The sequence below is a fragment of the Rhinolophus sinicus genome, chromosome 3 (assembly GCF_057876585.1).
Source record: "Rhinolophus sinicus isolate RSI-liver-muscle chromosome 3, RSI-T2T, whole genome shotgun sequence".
In the NCBI taxonomy this organism is placed as follows: domain Eukaryota; kingdom Metazoa; phylum Chordata; class Mammalia; order Chiroptera; family Rhinolophidae; genus Rhinolophus; species Rhinolophus sinicus.
In genome coordinates, this window is record NC_142503.1 from 115,042,994 (window position 1) to 115,065,000 (window position 22,007).

The 22,007-nt window shown below is 38.2% G+C and overlaps 1 protein-coding gene across 1 annotated transcript; it reads right to left on the minus strand.

Annotated features, from left to right (window-relative positions):
- Positions 1-11,628: 11,628 nt before the first annotated feature.
- Positions 11,629-18,701, minus strand: PNN (pinin, desmosome associated protein). The gene is made up of 9 exons (XM_019713657.3): positions 18,530-18,701; positions 17,795-17,866; positions 17,347-17,415; positions 16,574-16,646; positions 16,370-16,464; positions 16,128-16,203; positions 14,972-15,127; positions 14,757-14,895; positions 11,629-14,047 (listed from the first exon to the last, which is right to left on the minus strand). Exons 1-9 carry the CDS (start codon positions 18,640-18,642, stop codon positions 12,675-12,677), a joined length of 2,166 nt encoding a protein of 721 aa, XP_019569216.1. The 5' UTR covers positions 18,643-18,701; the 3' UTR covers positions 11,629-12,674.
- Positions 18,702-22,007: the final 3,306 nt, after the last annotated feature.

The window sequence follows — 22,007 nt, forward strand, 5'->3', positions numbered from 1 at the left end:
CATTAACTTAGCCAGATATTATCCAGCTGATGCATTTTGCAAATCAAGTGTGTATCAATATTAAAATATAGTACTGCTGCTAAAGAAGGTTTCATGGTAACACTCACTCAGGAATACTGGTTTGGAAGGCTTACAGCATCCTTCAGAAACCATACAGGAGGTAAGAGGACTTACTGCATCAAGCTAAAGAAGAAATCATGAAAGCCACCCACATGTTCAGTGTCTGAGAGATGATATCACAGAGCATCCCTTTTCATGAGACTATAAAGACATAATCATGAACGCTGCTCTTGTACTTCTTGGTGATGTTGTTTCTGATACTGTATAGTACTATCTTCTCTCGTAATATCTCACATTTCCTAAAGTGGGAGCATATTTCCTTCAATGAATTGCCTGTTACTCTGGTAATTTATAAGAAAGAGAAATTTGATTAGAAGTTACTTGGGAGAACTTCTTGAACTGATGAAGCTGGATTTGTTGTGTTGTTGTTTACTAGTGAAGAGGCACTAGAACAGAGCCCTTGGAAACAGTTCCCATGGTAGATACATGCACAGAGAGATAAGGCCCAGGAGACACTGAGATTCAAACTGGTGTGGAAGACATGGAGATGGCCCTCAACACCCCCTCTTCAAGTTAAGACTTTCTGCTCAGCTGCGGGAAATGCAGTTAGCAGACAGCCTCTGCCTGGCAGCCACTCCAAGGTCTACATCAGTTGCAGAGAGCCACCTTACCCCTTCCTGGGTGATCTAGTGAACCTAGTGAGTAAATGACAAGGAAGTACAAAGACAGGGTCATTTCAGCTTCATGTGAGACACTCTGATAGGCACGCCTCACTCCAGAGTGCCCTCCCTGTTGGGTTGATGAAAGCTTTGTAGAGCCTACATTGCAGTTCAACTTCCCCTCTGCCCAGTCCGGGTCTCTCCGCCTTCCTTTCATAGGTGTTGATTCCGTAAAACTAAAACTCCGTTTCAGTGTCTGTTTCTAGAGGACCCAACCTCAGAAGCTAGTGACCCATAGATGCAAAAAAAAGGAGATGGCAGGACATGGCAAAGAGTGGAGAATGGATTGGGAGGAACAAAAAGAGAAAACCCCACACACTGTCCTTATCCTTTACTACGTGTTTTTGAAAAGTAGTATGGAACATCCTATCCAGCCAAGATGATACATGTGTGATATTTGCTGAGCAAGGGACCGAGTTGATTAGCCTTATCAGGGAGTAGGAAAGAGATTTAATGTTTGTTGAGCACCAACTTTGTACCATACAAATCTCATCTTCCAGGATGGGTATTATTTATGGACGGCCCGTGATGTGTCAGACACCAATCTAGGGACTGGAGATACAGGAGCGAACAGGACAAAGTCCTCGCTCTCATGGACCTTGCATGCTAAGGAAGGGAGACAGATAAGAACCAGCACACAAATAAGTAAACACAATAATTGCAGGTAGTGATAAGTTATTATGGAGAAAAGTGTCTACTTAGACAAACTTTTCAGGGAAGGCATCTCGGGACAGTGACAATAGACTTACAGTGGGGGAATACAAAGGCAGAACATTCTGTGCAGAGGGAAGAATTAATGAAGAGGTCATACTTCATTGTCTGAAGTTTGATTTAGAAAGATTTAAAGAAAAAAACAGAGGCATCTTGGATACATTTCAGGACGTCAGAAACAAGGCTGTAAGGTGTAAATTAACTTGGCATAGAGAATCAAGAAACATAAAGGCAGGTGGAGAGTGGTAGGAGATAAACTAGGAAATGAAGACAGAGGTCCAATCATACAGGGACTTTTGGCTGTGGAAATAAAATGGGAGTTTTAATCTAGGTGCAATGGGAAGCCATAGAAAGTTTTAAGGAAGGGAATGGCGTTATTTGTGTTTTTATCATATAACTTCACTTTCTTGCTTTGCTAACGCCTACTTATTCTTCAAGTCTCTTAGGTTAGATCAATAAATACATCACTCAATAACTTTTTATTGAATGAATGAAAGAATGCATGCATGAGTGAATAAATGAATTGATTTCTTTTCAAGAGCAAGACTCTTCATGCCTCATGACTAAATGAAATTCTATCATAAGCTGTGTAGCTCAACTGCTCTCTCATTTCAAAAAGAAAGTCAAGTAACCTTTTGATTAAATTTTCTCTTCTGTAAAAAAAGTTCTGACAAAAAGAATTGGATCCCATATTTATCTTTATTATTGGCTTGGCATCAGTAGTAGCAGTAGAACTCTAAATATGCAGCAAGCTAAGCTATAAAAACCTTTTGGATTCCCAAATACCATAAGGGATGCTTGACAAGTTGCTACATATGAGTAAGTTAATGAGCAACAGTACAGAAATATTTAATATTCCTACTAATTTTCCATTACCAATAACCTGAATGTCTTTTTTTAAAATTTTTATTGGGGAATATTGGGGAACAATGTGTTTTTCCAGGACCCATCAGTTCCATGTCAAGTCGTTGTTTTCAATCTAGTTGTGGAAGGTGCAGCTCACTGGCCCTTGTGGGAATCAAACCAGCGACCTTGGTGTTATGAGCACTGCAGACGCCCCTGAATGTCTTTTAAGAACCCACATGGGTCAATCTTATATACTCTTAAACCCTCCCCTCCAGAATCTTCCTCCTTCACTCCCTACTGCTACCCTCTTATTTATGTATCTTCTTGCATTTTTTGGTGTCCATGTCCCTAAGTACCTCATAAGCTTTTTAAAAAAACTCCCAAGCTTTTTTAAGAAAAAAAATTAACTAAGTCACAAAAATATCAGCAATGTATATGCCTCCCCCAAATAATTAAAAATTTAAGTTTATAGACTACAATTTCGGCATGGAAATGAATAAATTCCTTATGATTATTTATTTGATCCATTTCTGTCAAAGATGTATAAAGGATCTGCTACGATAATTTTCCTTTTTTTTCTCTCTTCCTTCTTCCAGATTCTCTAGGACAAAGAAATAAATGCCCCTTTGGTCAATGTACTCATGCTAGGACTTAGCAAATTATTAAGCCTTTTGGACCCTCAAAGTCCTTGTTCCTACTAGTGAGAGACTTACATGAAATGACCTCCACAAGTCCCTCCAGCTCATATATGCTGTAATTCTCTGAAATTTTACTGACTTCTACAATCAGAAGATCAAGTTGGACTTGGTGAAACTTCTGTTCATGAGAAGGTCACACTTGATTTCCAAAACTTGATTTTACCACAGATTAAAAATCAATTAACACACGATGTTATGGATGCATCCCACTGTTAGATACCAAGGGATTGGGATGTGAAAATGCCATTAAATAGTAAGATACAATAAAAGATGCTTACAATCTCTTATTTAACAAATAGCTTTTGAGGGCCTGCTATGCCCCAGGCACTGTGCTAGGCACATGGGACACATGGAGAAAAGAGCAGACAGTACCCTTGCTCCCATGGAGATTATAATCCACGGGGGAAGATACACAAGACAACTAAATTCAAGAAGATGGAGATATTCAGGATGCTAGGGATTGGTGGTTAATTCACTGTGAAGCGAGAGAGAAGGAAAAGTCAAGGGTGACTCTCCTTGTAGGGTGTCAGATGGGCACTTGTCTTATTAGGGAGACCACCTCATGGAAGGTGTAGATGCCTGACCACTATGCTGTACACCTGAAGCTGAAGCTGAAAATATTGTATGTCAATCATAGGATATGGAGTACAGCATAGGGAATAGAGTCAGTGGAACTGTAACAGCTATATACGATATCAGAGGGGTAGTAGATTGGGTGTGGGGTTATCACTTTGTGAGGGGTATAAATGTCTATTATATTGTTTTGTACATCTGAAACTCATTTTTTTTAAAAAGTAAAAAAAAAAAAAAAGTGAGACCAGCTAGTAAAAATGGATATACAAAAAACAAAACTGAAAGCAACAAAGGAACAAGACAAAGAAACAAAAACTCATAGACACAGACAATAGTTTAGTGGTTACCAGAGGGTAAGGGGTGAGGGAGATGATAGATGAGGGCAAAATGGATCAAATATATGGTGATAGAAGGAGAACTGACTCTGGGTGGTGAATACATAACGTGATATATAGATGATGTATTACAGACTTGTATACTCGAAACCTATGTCATTTTACTAACCATTTTCATCCCAATAAATTGTAATTAAAAAATAAAAGAAAATTAATGGGATCCAAATTAAAAAAACACACACAAAAAACAGGGTAACCCTCAACTTCCTAGTTGGACAATTGAGAGAGAGTATGTTGGTGCCATTTACCGGATAGGAGCACAGAAGGGGAGCAGGTTTGGAAGACAGGCAGAGGAAGATCCTGAGTTTGGTTTAGGACAGTCTGAGTGAATGAAAGTAAAGAGAAGCAAGTTATTCGCGGGAAAAATAAAATCAAAATTCAATGTTTTTGGAAAATTATTCATAAGCCTGTTTTCAGAAGATTTTTTATTTTGAAATAATTTAAGATCTTCAGAAAAATTGCAAATACAGACTTCCTATATACTTCTTCACCTAGCTTCCCCTAATGTTAACATCTTATGTAAGGCTAGTACAACAAAAAAATTAACATTAATGCAAAACATTAACTAAACTACATGCTTTGTTGTAGTTTAGTGTAGGGAAAATTTCCCAAATTTTCCAACTAATGTCCTTTTTCTGGTTCAAGGATCAAATCCAATATACTACGTTGTATTTAGTTGTCATGATGCCTCCTCAATCTTCTATGACAATCTTCTGTGACAGTCTCTTATCCTTTCCTTGTCTTGAGGCTTTTGAATGTTCCTCAGTTTGTGTTTGTCTGATGCTTTCTCAAGATTAGAGCAAGGTTGTAGATTCGGGAGAAAGAATATCACAAGAGTGGCATGCCCTTCTCATCACAGCCTATCAGTTAGACATAATATCGATGTCTAACTGGTATTGTTAACCTTAGTCACTTGGCTAAGATGATGTCTACCAGGTGTCTCTAGCGTAAAGTAACTATTTCTCTCTTCCATACTCTATTCATTTGAAGAAAGTTACTAAGTCCACCCACTTTCAAGAGATGGAAATTTAGCTCCATGTCCTGGAGGGAGGAGTATCAGAGAACTCAACAGTAAGTTCTCCAACTGTAAGAAATATGGCTTGTTATCAAGAATATATTTACTTATTAGCTCAATGCCAGATACTTGTAGTTTCAAAATTGATAACCCATACCCTGTGATAAATAACTTTATCAGTTAAATGTTTGTGTATAATTCTTTTTGTCTAGAGCCTTAACAGTATCTAATCAAAACATTCTTACAGTTATTTAAGTCAGCTCCTTTCTTCTTCACCCTCTTCAGTGTGGCGTGTCAGACATTTGTAATACAGTTAGATTTATTTGTCATAGCCTACCTTCTGTCTTGTGCTACACTGCCATCCAAGTTGATTTTTTTAAATTGCATTCAGTAAAATTAACTCTTTATGGCATACAGTTCTATGGGTTCTAAGTTATGTATCCACTACCACTATACCATATAGAACAATTCAAAGTCATTTCGAAGTTAATATTTAACCCAAACACTTATTTTATTTAAATTAAGGGGAGAATTTTTAACTTCACCAGTTCTCTCTTCATGAGGCTCATTAATCCTTCAGCAGAATAGAAAGTTACTTAGCATATAAGATCATTGAAAACAAAATAAATATATTTTAATCTCTGCAAGACAAAACTCCAATAAAAATTACCTTTGAGACTCTACCAGTTCCAAGTTAAGAATGCTTAAACAAACAGATTATCTCTTGAGACATTTTTTTCATTAGTCAAGGATTAGATCACTCACACAAATCTGACCTTGAATATACAAAAAGAAATGCAAAGAGAGTCAGTTATAAGACTCATCAAATTTAATTAAAATACACTTGGAAACAAAGTACTTATAATTGATTTTGAAAAAGATGTTTCTCACAAAAATAATTTCCATGACCCATTCTAGTTCCAATACACTGCCAGAAAACTTCATATGCTTTTACAGAAATAACTGTCCAACTAGGTTTGACTCCTAATGAAGTAGTGGCAGAAGGTGGCATTGGGATAGGAAGAGAGAAGCAACAGGAAAGTTAGGAAGAGGTGAAAAGCAGAAGCCTAGTTTCTGCAGCCTCAGATTAGGGCTGAATGTGGTAAAGTGAGTGCAGCCTGTCTCTGGGCCATGAATACTGGTCACTGTCCCCACCTCCTGGGACAGCCTCAGGGAACAGAAGGGACTAGGGAAGATGAAATTCAAGCAGATGCTTATTCTTCTCTCAAGCCTGTATCGACAGGATAACACTCACTGCCTCACTACACACAAGCTTACCATTTGGCCTAATCGACAGGATAACACTCACTGCCTCACTACACACAAGCTTACCATTTGGCCTAAAAAAAAAACAAAAATGTAGTCTAACCTCAAGACTAATTAATCAAACTCTGTTAAGAATGTACTGCTGCTGATGAAGACAAGAAATCACTTCAGAAGGTGCTCACCAAGGCTTTGCTCACGAGCCAGAATTAATCTGTGGAATTCCCTACAATTTTATTACTATCTTCACCCATAATTTTAGCCTCAGGAGAAATCATGATTCGAGCTCACCATAGCTTCATAGAAGACAATCACATAAACAATGCCTCAAGCATTTTGTATTTCTATCACTTTAGGAGTTCATTTTACACTTCCTCAAGACAAAATACCTTCAAACATTATTTACCATTTATGATGTATAGGAGTCTACATTTTTCATTACCATTAAGATTTCACAGCACAACCTTCTTAAATGTGTTTCCTCCACCAAGTAATATTTTACTTTAAATCAGATCAGTAGTACCCAGGGAGATTTTTACTGACGATAAAGCTTTGGTCAGGCAAGATTGCTAGTTGAGATCCCAGAAATTTGTGGCATAATGTCATCCTGCCCAGTCTGAGAAACTGACAACTTGTGATTTTTTTCCTGAGTCATGTAGGATTATGTTTTATTTGTTTCCTACAATGTGGTGGAGATATTGGGTAGTCATCTTCACAGCCACACTATTTTGGAAGTTTCTATATTTATCTGAATGTTATGATTATGGTTGGCCTACGAATAACAAATTTCCTTTCTAGTTACAAATTTTAAAAGCATGTTAATTATGTCATTGTTCACTTTTAGATCTTGATACGTCTGACAGAGACTCCAAAGGGTCTCCACTTATATATTAACTTTACTGTTCTTAGTAGTTTTCATTCCGCATGTTACCCCTTTGGACTAAGTGGTCTTCTCTAAGTGGAGGAACATATCATAGCAACTCTGTTAACTTCATTAATAATGAAAATAACTGAGTAATTGGTATTTGGATTCAGAACATAAGATCCTGGGAAATAATTGTCATTACTTTTCTGGTAAATTTTTTCATAAATTTTCATTAAAATGAATTTACATTTCTCTGCACACATGTGAACTGATGGCAAAAAACAAACAAACAAAAAAAACACCTTGAAGGTAATCTTGGGGGCAAGAGAAATTTGGCTGGAACTTTAAATTTCCTGCAAATAACCACAGAAGTAAAAATTCACATACGACCATTAGGTACTATGACTAAGCTTGACTCTATTACAACTTCTAATATGTTTTCAAGTTCTCATATCTATGCCATCTTAAGTACCTTATTCTCAAAGGCTTAGTGCAGAAACTGCACCTTTCAGCATTAAAGGCCCTCGTAATCAGTCCTCTTGAACTTTATGTATGTGCATTATCAGAAACAACACAACTGGAGACCACGACATTGTCAGTAGTATAGCTATGAGGTCTATAATCCTGTAACTCACCTGCACAACCTGGCTAACGGTAACGCTTTGTTCGAATGCAGTTATACTCACATAGGTGTGACTTGTGCACTTTTCTTGAACTGTTACACATAAGGCCATCTCAACCACTCTTATAGATTACTTTTAACTCAACCCAAACATTTTAGTGGCTCAATATTAACAATCCCAGTTATCTTTTGAGTTACTCGATTTAGGAAACATTTATTGAAAGCCGATTTACTAAGTGAAAGAAAGATATCTGAAGCATTAGAGAGCGAATGGTAGTCCCTGCCTTCTATTACTGAGAGAAAAACTTTAAGCTGATTTCTTTTACTTTCTTAAGGATTGATCATAGTCTTTCATTCTACAAATACTTTTCAAGCATATACTATATGCCAGATTGCTTAAATTAGGAGCTGGAAATTGAGTGGTGATTGAAAGGGAGCCATTTATTTTAACATTTCAGAGGAAAAAGCAAAGATGAAATGATTTCCTAGGTTAAGTAAAAAAGTTTTTTTGTTTTTCCTGAACTCAGTACCTTCAAATAGATCAGTCACATAGACCCTACTGCTTTCCAGAGAATAGTCAAGATTCAGATGTTTATAATGCCTTGTGGCTTTAGCTTCTACAGAATTTTCACAAAAATATTCTCCAAAACTAAGAATCTAACGGTCACATCATGGAATGTCTCCTGTGGGGGTAGTAAGTGTTCATTTCATGAACAAGTATGTACCTACAATGACAAATATTGTTTGCTGAGCAATTTGGAGAGTCTAAGATTTTTTTCCTTTTGGAAGAATTGGGGATGTAGGCAGTAGTAGCCAAAAAAAAATGCCAGGCGCCTCTCTGGGTTTCCTTCTCAGACTATAGCCCTGTAATTTAGTACTTTAATGGTTCTCTGAAGTGCATGTTATCTCCAGCTTTTCTAGTTCTGTGGGGAGATTGGTCCAATTTAACTAAACTGGGAGTGATGCTTACCTCCATTTCTTGAATCCTCTATCAGTCTCTTGCCCCCATCACTCCCGTGAAACTGCTTTTGAAGGTCACTAATGACCTGTTGCTAAAGCCAATGGTTCTTACTGTTCATTTTCATTAACCTATCAGCATCACTTGAGCACGATTACTACTTCCTTGAAACATTTTCTTTTCTTACCATGAAAAACATCTCTTCTGTTCTGATACTCCTCTTTTGCTGATTCTTCAGGTCCTCATTCTCTTAAAAGCTGAAGTGCCAAGGACTGTCGTTAGACCTCTTCCTTATCTACTCACCCCCTGGTGATCTTACCATTGACATGCTCAGAACTCTCAAATTTGTATTTCTAGCACAGAACTCTCTTGAACCCAAAAGGTATGTCTACCTTCACTTCACATCTTCACTTGAATGTCTAATAGGAATCTCAAACTAAGCTCCTAACTCACTCACCTCCATTATCCCCATACCTGTGCATTTTAGGTTTTCCGATCTTAGCTAATGGCAATTCATTTCTAGTTGCTCAGATAAAATCTTTCATCCTTGAATTCTCACACCACATACAACCCACCAACAAATCACTTGGAGACTTCAAAATATATCCAGAATTTGATCACTTCCACTGCTACCACCCTGGCCTAAGTCACTACATTTTGCCTAATTATTACACTAGCACCCTTAACTGTTTTTTCTTATCCTCGGTCCCAGTTTAGTCTTTCTTTTCTCAGCACAACAGCCAGTTAATTCTGTTAAAACAAATTATATTTTGTTATATAACAAGTTATATTTGGTAGACAATAAATCAAAAGTATGGTGTATCTGTATATAATACTAAATGTTACAAAATAAAATAAAGCCAAAAAAAAGGGACAGTAAAAGCAAATGGTTAAATACGGTATTGAAATGAACCACTGGCAAATATATGGTGATGGAAGAACTGACTCTGGGTGAACACACAATGGGATTTATAGATGATGTAATACAGAACTGTACAGCTGAAATCTATGTAATTTTACTAACAATTGTCACCCCAATAAATTAAAAAAAAAAAAAAAAGACCACTAGAAGCGCAGTTGTAGCTATTTGAGTGTTTTGTTTTTTTTTTAAAGATCATATTAGGTGACAGGTGAGACAAAGAAAAGTAAGAAATTTACCAATCTACCCCTTGGATTTATTAAAGGCCCAACCATGTAAATAGGTAACATCTTTTTCTAAGCACTTAAATGACATTACCTCAATAAGGGAAAGTAAGACTTTTATTCAACGATTTCGTTTTTAAAAAATCCATGTTGACTGAACCCCAAAGCATTTTAATGACTTGTTATTCTGACAGCACTGACCCATATTACCCTGTAATCACTAGCCTTTCTTTTAAATTTATGTCAATTTATAGATTCATTCAATTTATTGCTTTGGTGGGTTTGTTAGCCCAAATTACTAGCTCTAGAAATGTGGTTACCAGTTCTAGAAAATGCATAGATGAGCCCTAGATTGGAAACAGCTCACTGAAGACCAAACTATCTTCTAATTTCTGTAGTTCTGCAAACTACTCTTGGAATGGGACAGTAAACAAGATGTTTTCTAAACACCCCCTTAGATAGATGCTTTTGATAATTGAGTTCCCACTATTTTCAGTCTTTAGTCACTAGTCCTATCCCTCTTCAGCTTCTAAATTTTCCATAAACACTAATCTGTAACCTCTAGTAGGACCCCAGTAATGCCCCCACCTCCGCCTCTCCCAGGAAACCGTTACTTTTACATTCTACCATTCCTATCTTTGCAAGTAACCAATTACATGATTTTCTGGATACAAACTCCCTAAAATTTCATTCCTAAAGATAAAGCATTAATTGTAAATAAAGAAAAATTCATTTAAAAATGAAAACCTTCCAATTTGTAAATGCATACATACCAAGTTAGTAAAATTAGCTTAGAATTCTTTCCACATACATCAGAACTGAAAATTGCTCATATTCCAGGTTTCTCTCCATGCATTACACCATCACCATTCCCAGCAATTAAGCTTAAAGCCAAAACAAGTAATCTTTTCTATAAGCACCATAAAAATTGTTTCAAATTTTGCAGATAAAAATGAGTGAACAAAATAATTTGTATAAAGGATCTTAATATATGCCTTTTTGTGTGGGTTTGGGGAGGGGGTCTTTACTGTGGAGTGGTGACTCCACTCTTTAATGTGTTTTAGAATCATCAAATGACGTAAGAACCAGGTTGTCATCCCTTTTCTTTTCATCATGGAACACAGGAAAATAAAATTTGTACATTACTCCCCCCCTTATCTGTGGTTAACTGTGGCCAAAAATATTAAATAGCAAGGGATCCCCTGAAACTACATTCACATACCTTTTATTATAGTATATCGTTTTATTCTTTATTCCTATTGTTAATCTGTGCCTAATTTACATACTTTTATGTATCTATAGGAAAAAACATAGCATATGTACTATGGTACCATTATCCAAGGTTTCAGGCATCCACTGGGTGTCTTGGAGCATATCCCTTACCGATAAGGGGGAACTACTATACTTCCTATTATAGATTAAAAATTCCTGGATAAAGCTACTCTTGGTGGGAACCACTGGTCCAGGGATGCAGGTAGCAGCTCTGTTCATTTACTGTTTAATAATTACTCCAAGAAAGGATTTTTCTTTTTAGAGTTCTTTCTTTTAACATGTTCACTTACATTTATACAACGCTGGAAATGCTTGTCAACATTTTCACCATTACCATTTACTTGTCAAAGGCAGGCATAATGAATAGTCAGTCAAGCCTGAAACTATAGTCAATGTTAAATTCTGAACTCAAAAGAGGCCATTTACAATTTAAATGCTCTCTTGAATAAACATCAAAGTTAATACAAGTACTAGTCTTAAAGCAGTCACACAAGTCTAAGCCACATTTATTTGCACACGTAATGGGGAACAGATACTCCAAATTCATACAAATTTATAAAACAACAGTTAATCACTTGGTACACTTGTGTTCTTGTTTACAGATTCAAGTGTAAATGAACTTCCTTTATTTTGTAAACTTTCATACAATACTTAAACAAAAATTCTTGAAAACACATTGGCATGTTTTAGTTAGAGCCAACACAAAAGTTAAGACAAGACCACAAACTCAAAAAACCCAAGTTTAGAATATATTTTACCTCCCTCCCATGGAAAGAAGTGATTATTTTAACAAATGTTATATGCTGTATCACATAAGAAACCATGGAAACAAAAGAATGGTGCTCCCATAATTGTGAAGAAAATGCCAATCAAATCATACCATTTTAATGTACCTACCAAAAATATGGTGTACATACGAGAAATAGGAGGAAATGATTAGATGAAAGTAACAAGGGAGATTAGAAAAAATCGTAAATGATCTTAAGAACTATGCCTCCAAAAGCTGCGAAGATCTGACAACTCAAAATTGTCTAAGGCGAATAAAAGTGAGAAAACTTTCAGTCATTCTAATCATGTTCAGAATCTAATTAATAAAAGCTGAAAATATCAAGAGGATATTATACAAGTGTCGAAGACATCCCAAAACTAATGAAAGAAATGCACATTTATTTCTACAAAAGCAATGTATGATACAGAATTAGAAGGGAACAAACTTAAAGATTTACCTATTAAAATATACAGATTCTTACTGAAGAGTATAGGGTATTTAAAAAAGATGACAAAGGATGTTAATCTTTTTTTATTATTATAATTTTTACATATTTTGGAACCTCACATAATTTTGATAAATAACTCTTACAAAATTATGCAAAAAGTACAAGAATGTCTGGTAAACAAACAGTCTGTATTTTCCAAAAAGATTTTTTACAGCATGCATTCTTAAGGCAGCATCCTCCTTACAAGGAAAGGTAATCCTTTTACTCATCAAGAAATCTTCTGCTGCAAATAGGCTAAGAAAGCCTGGCTTCTTCCATTAACGCCTTTTGTCTTTCCTGTCTGATTTTCGGTCTCTTTCACTTCTTGAAGATCTTTTGCCTGATCGACTACTCTCTGATATAGACCTCTTCCTGTCAGACCGGGAATTCTTATCCTTTGATCCTTTTGTATCTCTACTACTACCACCTTTTGAAGACTTGTGACTTCTTTCTAGTCCTGAAGTATCCCTTCGCTTTCGATCCACGCTCCTTCTGTGCTTTCTATCTCTATTATGTCCCCGGCCCCTACTCCGACTTCTACTCTCACTACTACTAGTAGTGCTGCTGCTACTGTCTCTGCTGCTGCTGCCACTTGTACTGGTGCTGCTACTGGAACTACTCCGACTACTACTACTGCCACTGCTAGAGCTGCTTCCACTGCTGCTACTTGTTGAACTGCTACTAGAACTACTGCTGCTGCTGCTCCGACTTCTACTCTTGCTTGTTTTATTTCTAGCTCGACCTCTACTTCTGCTCCTCGTTTTGGTTTTGGATTTGCTCTCCGGATGTACTGTCGAGACTGGCTCTACTGCCACCTCGGTGAGTTTTACAGTTTCTACAGGAAACTCCTTCCTCTCAGGTAGTAAATGCCCTTGCTCCTGAATAACCTGAGGTGATGACTGTAAAACAGCTAATGGCACAGTCTCGGGTTGAGAGAGAGGCTGGGGCTGGAGTACTGGCTGGGACTGAGACTGGGACTGGGACTGAGGCTGGGGCTGAGGCTGAGGCAGGGGCTGAGGCTGAGCCACAGGCTCAGGCTGGGGCTCAGATTCTTTCTCTTCTTTGTCCTCAGGCTCATTTTCCATTTCTAGAACACTAGCACTCTCTTTTGCAGGAGAAAGAGATTTGCATTCTTTATCTGGCTCAACTTCAAATTCCATTTCTGGCTCCAATTCTTTGTTAGTTTCAATTTCTGAAGGTTCTACACTTTCAACTTGATTGGTTTCCATTACCTCCTGCTCAGCAATTACATTTTTGACACTCTCCACCATCTCTAGCACATCCATAACTTCCTCAGGCTGACTATCTTGCTGCTTCTCACTTTCTCTTACCTCAGTTTCCTCTTCCATCTTAACCTCCATTTCCCGTTTTTGTTCCTCCTCCTCCTGTTCTTTCTCTGCATCGCTATGAACTATACTTATTTCCTTTTCCTCTTCCTCGCCTGCTTCCTCTATTTCTACGTCATTGTGCTGATTACCTGTCTCCTCCAACTCTTCCTCTCGCTGAGCCACCTTACCCTCTTCTTGTTCCGCCTTCTGTTCTTCATTACGCACCACCTGATGCTCTTTTTCCTTCATTGATTGTCTTCTAGGCCTAGCCTCCATTTTATTTATTTGTTCTGCAAATTCGATGCGTCTACCTTCAAATAAAGCTAAAGAATAAAAATTTACGTGTGTAAAATTTACTATGAATAAGAAAAGTCAGCCACAATTTGACACCTGGCCACAAACTATCATTGAGCTTTATCTAAATGCCTTTTTGTAAAGAGAAGATGACAAGAGACTCGTTATGGTAAATGAGTAATTACAATTTGACCTAAAATGACAAAAGCAATAATCCACTGGAAACCTATATAATTAGTAGCAGGCAAAACGACCATGTTATTTAAGTGGTGGGCAAAAAGAACAACCTTTTGCTATTCAACTTTATGCTAGATGAAAAAGAACAAAACTTTCAAACAGAACCAGTTTTATGGGACATCATAAATTTTTCTGATCCCAAGGAGAAATAAATTTAATCACCTTAGCAGCGTCTACCCTCCCATGTGTGTTCCCTCTATGGACTACAGTAATAATCACTTTTCCTTTTTCATTAGTATTTATGCCTTGCTACTAAAAGTATCAAACAAAAAGTCACGTCAAATGTTTAAGAAATACACATGTATTAAGCACTGCCTAAAAAACGTAAGTTTCCAGCTATACTCCGTGATAAAAAAAAATACATTCCAAACATATTAGCATCTTATTTTAAAAATCAACTATTAAATCACAACTATTACAGGAAACAAACAAATATGTATGTGTGAGTGTATTACCTTACCCATTAGGAAAATCTCAAAGGACCTCTTCATGTACACTTACCATTCATTTTTCTCTGTGACTCTTCTATTAGTTTTTGGGTAGCTGGACACATTCTTCCAGGAATATAGAACAAATGGGGCTTTGTCTTAGTTCTTATATATTTAATGATCTTGGCATTATGCTCATTCCATTCTTCTTGCTAAAGAAAAGGTAAAAGGTCATGCCTTTGTACATATGAAAGATCACCAATCTTAGAATTCCAAAACACTACTCACCAGCTGTGCAAGCTCAACCTTCTGTTCCAAAAGTCGCAGTTCTGTCTGTTTAGCTCGCCTCTCCTCAAATAGTTCTCTCCTCTCGTTTTCAACCTGCTTTCTCTCTTCTTCTGCCTGCACTTCAAGTTTTTGTTCAATTTCCTGGCGTCTCTTTTGCTAAAGATAAATAATGATCTTTACACATCCTGATTATGTGAAACATTAGTTTTACTAAGTTATCTACAAACATTTCACATTTGCAAGTTAGGATACCAACTAATTCAAACAGCATTTGAGGCTGATTGCAATTTCTTCCAGAAAATGGGACTGCAGCTTTCTCATGGAAAAATATAAATTTTAAATCCAGTAGCTATAATATCAGTACTTCCATTCCAACGTAACTTTTTAGGTAAGGTTTTTTTCTTAAATTAACCACAAAAAGAGCAGTCTTTATAGACTATCTTCAGTTATTCTTGCTAAATCAAAAAATGACAGAAGTGATGTCCTAATAACCAGTTATACTTTCCATCTATTTAAAAAAACTATACACTTACTCTTCACACATTAAAATTCCTTTAAGCCTTTTATATCCTCCAGTAAAATTAATACATAAAAGTTGAAATAAAAGTTTATTAATCTCCTATAACTGAATGATCTCATTTTCCACTCTAGTTCTCCCAAGAAGGAGTAGCTTGGTGTTTAACTCCACAGATACAATTTTGCACCTTTAGCAAAATAAAAACTTCTAGAAAGACAACAGTTAAACTGTGGAGGGCAGTAAACGTTTATACTTTTGCTTCTAGAATACTAAGTATTACTTCTGAGTGTGTAAATACATCTAAAAATTAGAATTACTAGTTTTTAGTAATGATCAATGAGTTTAACTCCCTTGCTGAAGAAAAAGCACTGGGGTAAAGAAATGAAGTGACTTGCCCAAGACCACAAAATAAGATTGTTAACAGAGCTGAGACCAGAGCTCAGGTTCTCCTGAGTCACAGACCAGGGTGCTTAACACTACAGAGAAGTTCACTCAATTACTTCCAAGCACCTCAGGAAAAGATCATCTAACAATTCCAGAAAGTTATGTAAGTTTATCCTTGGATTCATTTTAGGCTTGCAATTACATCTTAAGAGAGTAAGATAAGTTAACAAAGCAAAGAAGAAACTGCATAAATACCCTTTCAGTAGCAACAGTAGATTCTTGTTTAAATTTCTGAAGGGTGCCCATCAACAAGCCAAATATTCGCCGGTTCCTAAAGAACAGAAAAACAAAATTCAATTTCAACAGGATCTACTTCATTTAAACCTGCCATTTCCTAAAAAGAAACATACTACAGGCATTTAGACAATTGCTTAAGCTTTCTTAAAATTGCATTATTTAACAAGAATTCTTTCCCCACAAAAAGTCACTAAAGATACCTTTGCTTTCCCTTTTCATCCATATTTTGATCCTGGATAAGGTCTCTCCGTGTGCGTTCTTTGGAGGTAGCTACAACTGAAGACTGCAAAGCTGGCTACAGGAGAAAAGAAAATCTCAGTAATTTAACAAGCACATGGGTGGTACTCTTTGCAGTAACATGAAAATACTGTATTCATCCTCTAAGTTGTTTTAATCTCAGTTACCTTTTTAACATCATCATCTTCTGGGTCGCTTTCTTGGCGTGATTCTCTCCGTGTCCGACGCTCCCCGCCCAGCCTGTCATGGGAAAACAATTTAAGTGACCACCACAGAATTTGACTTAGGTGCCTACCAAGGCCAAATGACTACTTTTTCTACGACTCATTTCCAGAAGCCTTATTCTATTAGTCTCCATCCCATTTTATTCTTTGCTCCATTAGTGAAAAGCCAAAACCTTCAGTGAGCTCCTATGCATCTAAGATAACATATCTTTGAAATGTCAAAGTAATTTTCTAGACCTCACCCTCCCGAAAGACAGAGGCACAAGACTCTAGAGCACAAGACCACAGAACCCCTCATTGTTATCTTACTCCTCGCATACAGTCTCTGTACTATAAATGTTAATTACTAACTATCCTATACTCACCGATGTAAAAGTGTCTCTCCATTTTCCTTGCTACCCAATCCTACAGATCTCTCTGCTTTGCTTTCTCTCGCCTCCTTAATCTACCACCAATAGATTTCATATAACCCTCCCTATGTCTTCTCCTTTGATTCGAGTGTATAAAATAAGCTGCAAAACGGCCATTCTCCCGAGCGTTTTCTTAAACTGCTGAGGTTTTGCTTCTGGGTATGTCCTCAAAATTTTGGTTCAAACGCTTAAAAAACTTTTCTGCAGGCTGGACGTTCTATCCAAAGATATTTGTTAAATATATGTATGCTACCTCAGAAAACAGAGCATATAAGTGTGCCTTCACAATCTTTTTTTCCAACATACCTACTGACTGCCCCTTCAAGGTCTCTCTGTTTGGCTGGGGGTCCTCCTCCACTATCTGAGAATCCACGCCTGCAATTAAAAATATCCAGCACAAAATACTTGAAATTTAATATAAATATTTCCATTCAGCAAGAAAATTTTAAAGTTTAAATATCCTTTCAATTAAAGCAACCTTAAATGGACATTCACTCCAAGATGCTTTTATAGCATTTTTAAAACAACAAAAAAATGAAGTTCACACAAAACTGGTAGTTACATTCTTCAATCTCTAGTTTTACATGTAAATGAAGCTCCAAATATAACTATCCAGAAAACTAGTTAATCATAGCTTTATACAAACATTTCTAACATTAGTTCTACCACAAATTTTGTTTAAAAAGATACATTAATTTAGTACAAAAAGCACCAACAGTTTTAACATACAAATTAAGTCCTAAGGAAATCTTACCTCAGCAATAAACTACCACGTCCTCTACCTCCACCAGGACCAGAAAGGGCCAGCAATCTGGCTTGGATGGGCCTACAAAATATTTAAAATCAGTACAAAAATCACATGTGGACACATCTAATGGCCCCAAATACATTCACCAGTGCGGTTCATCATAAAGAGAAAATAAACAGAAAAGTTCTAAACATACGGATCAAATCCACGTGTTTGAAAACGAACAGGAAGTACTATTTTAACTTCCTTGCTCTTTCAAGATCAATATCACAAATTGTCTTTACCTCGATGCCACTAGACATTAACAAGCTTGGATCATGTCCTAATTTCGCCAATTCCAAAGAAGCTGCACGTGGGCAAGAACCTGGGACGAGAGGGCGAACCGTGTCCCGGGAGGGTCTCCGGGTCAGTGGCCGCCGGAGGGAGAAGGGGCTTTGTGCTGCAGTTCCGGGCCTGCAGGGCCGAGGGCGGGAATCCGCAGTCGGGCCTTCCCACAGGCCGGGAAGCCATCCCGCCGCACGCAGGCCCCGTTTTCCTTCCTCACGCACCTGAGCCCGGGAACCTTTAGCGGGGGCCTTGGAGACTACCCCACCTCACCGAGGACCGGGTTCTATCGCCGCCCCGGGAACAGGCCTCGATGTTCCAGCCTTCCCGTACGGTAGCTGGTCGCCCTCCCCGCCCCCCATTCACCCCGGCTTGATGGCTGCCTCTCGGAGCCGGCATTTCTCATCCGGTCTTTACCTCACGTCATTCGGATCCCGCCCGGTGAGCTTGCGAATATTCTCGTCCACGTTCTTTAGGCTTTCTTTGGCCTTTTCTAGCTGCTCCTGTAAAGTTCTCACTGCGACCGCCATCTTCTCCCCGCAGCAGGATTCGAGACTGCTCCACAGGCCGCGCCTGCCTGTGCCGCGCCGCCAGACGCGTGGGGACTGACAGCTGGGTTCAGCCAATGACGGTAGGCGTTGTTTTTCGGCCTCAACCACTCAGCAACCGGAAGGGGAGAAACTACCGGCCTTTGTGACTCTGGGCCAATGAAAAGTCCGCTAAGGCGGTCACCTCCCTCCCCAATTAGCTGCGTGTGGCTGGGCTCAGATTCTAGCGCAGAGCTGGGGCGGGTTTGTGAGTCCTTGCGTCCTGGGAGACGCGGGCTCTTGGGCCTGCCCTTCTGTCCCATAGCATGGAGTTTTGCAGCCTTTTTAACCTGTGATATGACGTGCCTTACGTCGTTTTAACCACCTAATCATATCAGAGTAAGACCGAGGCAAGTCTATCCTCCCCCGTCCAGTAATGACATTAGGATGGGATGCGACCGTTCTGTTGGTGCGCATGCCCAGAAGGAGTGTATGGCTGTACCGGCTTCCCTCGATTAGATTAAACCAAAATGAGCAGAGGGAGGTAAAGAATGAAGAAACAGGAAAAGTCATTAATCGTTATAGCTAACAGTTATTTTCTGTGTGAAAATAACACTGTGGTCTGTGTGTCATTTCCCAGGCAGAGTCTCTGCTTTACAAATTCCTAGGAAACCTTGTTGTGCGGCAGACATGCTATGGTGACCTGTGGTTCATCAGGGAGAGTAGGGTAGGGCCAAAGGCTGCGAGGTCATGGTGTCTGGGAAACCCCATGAAGATTGTTGATGGGACCCTGTTAGCTATATGTTGACACTGCCGTGCCCATGTGCTGCTCAGGCAGGGTGTGCTGGACATCAAAGTAAAGATAGGCTTCCTTGGGACCCAAGTGGTAAGATTGGCCCTAAGAAGCTCCTGCCTGACCATGTGAACATTGTGGAACCCAAAGATGAGATACTACCCACCACCCCCATCTCGGAACATAAAGGTGGGAAGCCAGAGTCGCCTGCCATGTCCCAGCCAGTACCCACAGCATAACAGGATCTCCCTGGCAGGTGGATTTGGAGTTTGGAAGTTGCTCTAAAGACCTTTAATAAAATCTTTTTAAAAGATTAAAAAAAAAGAAAAAAAGAAACCGCAACACTGTGTGAAACGCTTTGCATGTCCTATGCCTCTCAAAAGCTTAAATAAAATACCAGTTTTTACTGGTAAGGAAATTGAGTCTAGGGATTCAGTAACTGCCCCTAGGTCTTACCAGCCTAGAATCACCATCAGATCAGACCCTGTGCAAGACTGTACTAGAAGAAAAAAAGTGTCGGTGAGACAGATGAGGCAGGCATTAGCCTCTATACCTGGCCTAGAAGAGCTGGTTAGTTTAAAATAGGGTTAGGGAATCAGTGCTATTGTTGGTTGTGTGTGAGAAAGAGTATTGTCCATCTTCTGGTTCTGCTCTACCTGAACTGCCAACATGGGAACCAGTTTTATTCCAGAAATATATTTGCAAATTACAGCTCAGAAAGCATTTTCCCACAGAAACAATGTTATGAATAACCTTTGGATTCTTATTTTCCATCTGTCTACCAGGCGTCCTACTTGCACCAAGTATTAGCAGGCCAATTGTATTTAACTCAAGCTACCATTTTAACTCATCCAACCACTTTTAAAAACTCCTCCTGTGTATAAGCAGTAACCTAGGCTCTGAGCATAAAGCCTAGAACAAAATAGCTGTGGTTACAGTTTCCCTGGAGTTTATAAGCTCTTCAGGGAGCAAAGATCACTCATGTACTCATTCATTCATTCAACAAATATTTGTTGTGTGCCTGTTATTTCTATGTGCCAGGCACTATTTCAAGCACTTAGACACCTCAGTGTGCAATAAAGATCTCTGCCCTCGAGGAGGTTGGGGGCAGAAAGAGTGTGGAGACAAAAATCAGTATGTTGTGTAGCATGTTAGTGAAAGAGAGCAGAATATGCCTCCCCAAAATGTGCCACTTTGGCATGTGGATTATTTTGAGCTGAAGGCAATCAAGACCCAGCAGACTCAACAAAAACTTTTACTTTCCCTTTAACTGCCTAAAATAATTTAGTTAGGGGGCCTGGTCCAGAAAGAGAGATATTACTAGAGATAACTTTTTATCTGAAAGACTGCATGGCAGGGCAAACATCTGCTCTTCTTGTGAATTTCCTTACTTTCACTTACAGCACCAGGTCCCTAGTATTTCATTTCTTAGCTCAGGATGGCAAATAAGCCTGTTGCCTGACTACCTTTGAGGTCTCATGTTTTCATGGGGCGCCCATATGCACAGAATTAAATTAAATTTATTAATCTATTTTATGTCAATTATTAGATCAGACAAAAAACCTAGAAGGGTAGAAGGAAAACTTTTCCTTCTAGAAACAGAAGTGCTATTGAAAACAGAAAAAGTAAAGCTAGGTAAGAGGGATGAGGATTGATAAATAATTATTTCATTCTGATTGTGAGCCTACTTAATCTGGATCCATATTACAATCATATGTGGTAGGCAGTACATGAAGCACCAAATGTGGTAACAGTAGATCCTAACTACCAATTATAACATTGTTTCCATGACAGAATGCTTTCAGAGTTAATAAAAAAACAGGATCTAACCAAAAGTAGGCTTCCATAGGATCTAATACTAGGATCCTGGGCAATTTAACATAGTCTGCTTTATGGGGGAGAATCAGTGGGATGCTGTGTTCAACATTTAGTAGGTGCTCAATAAATATTACTTTCCCCTCTATTCTCCAGAATATTCTATGAAACCCCTGTTATTGTAATTTGAGAAATCAATCTTAGTAAGTTTGTCAGTTGCTTACTCTTTGACCTCAATGGTGAATTTGGACTTCTGTTCCTCGATGGTGGTGATGAAGGGAGAATGCAATTGGGACATAAAGGACCTGACTTCTGAAAAAATTAAGATTATGGTTACAAAATTACACTATTTAGTATTTTCAAAGGCTTAAGTGGAACTTTTATGCTTGATTTATATGATCAAATAGATTGATCCAAACACTAGAAGGGATATGTAAAAAAACAAACAAAAAACAAACAAACAAAACCTACCATAATTCTAGTTATGAAACATGATCATAAATTCCTGTGAAAGAATATGAAGAGTTGAGAGGTTGTTAACAATTTGAGGAAACTCAATATGTTAATTTTGGGGAAGCAATGAATTAATTGGGAAGAAAATTGGCTTTGTGAATTACTAAGAACTAGTCACATGTTAAGCAACAGGTTTAAGCCAGATTTGCCAAATTTAAGAGATGCATATGATCTAAGATATGTATTTGCACCTCTGTAGGAGTTAAATTTCCCATGTGTCATAAATTCATATGAACTCCATCCCAAG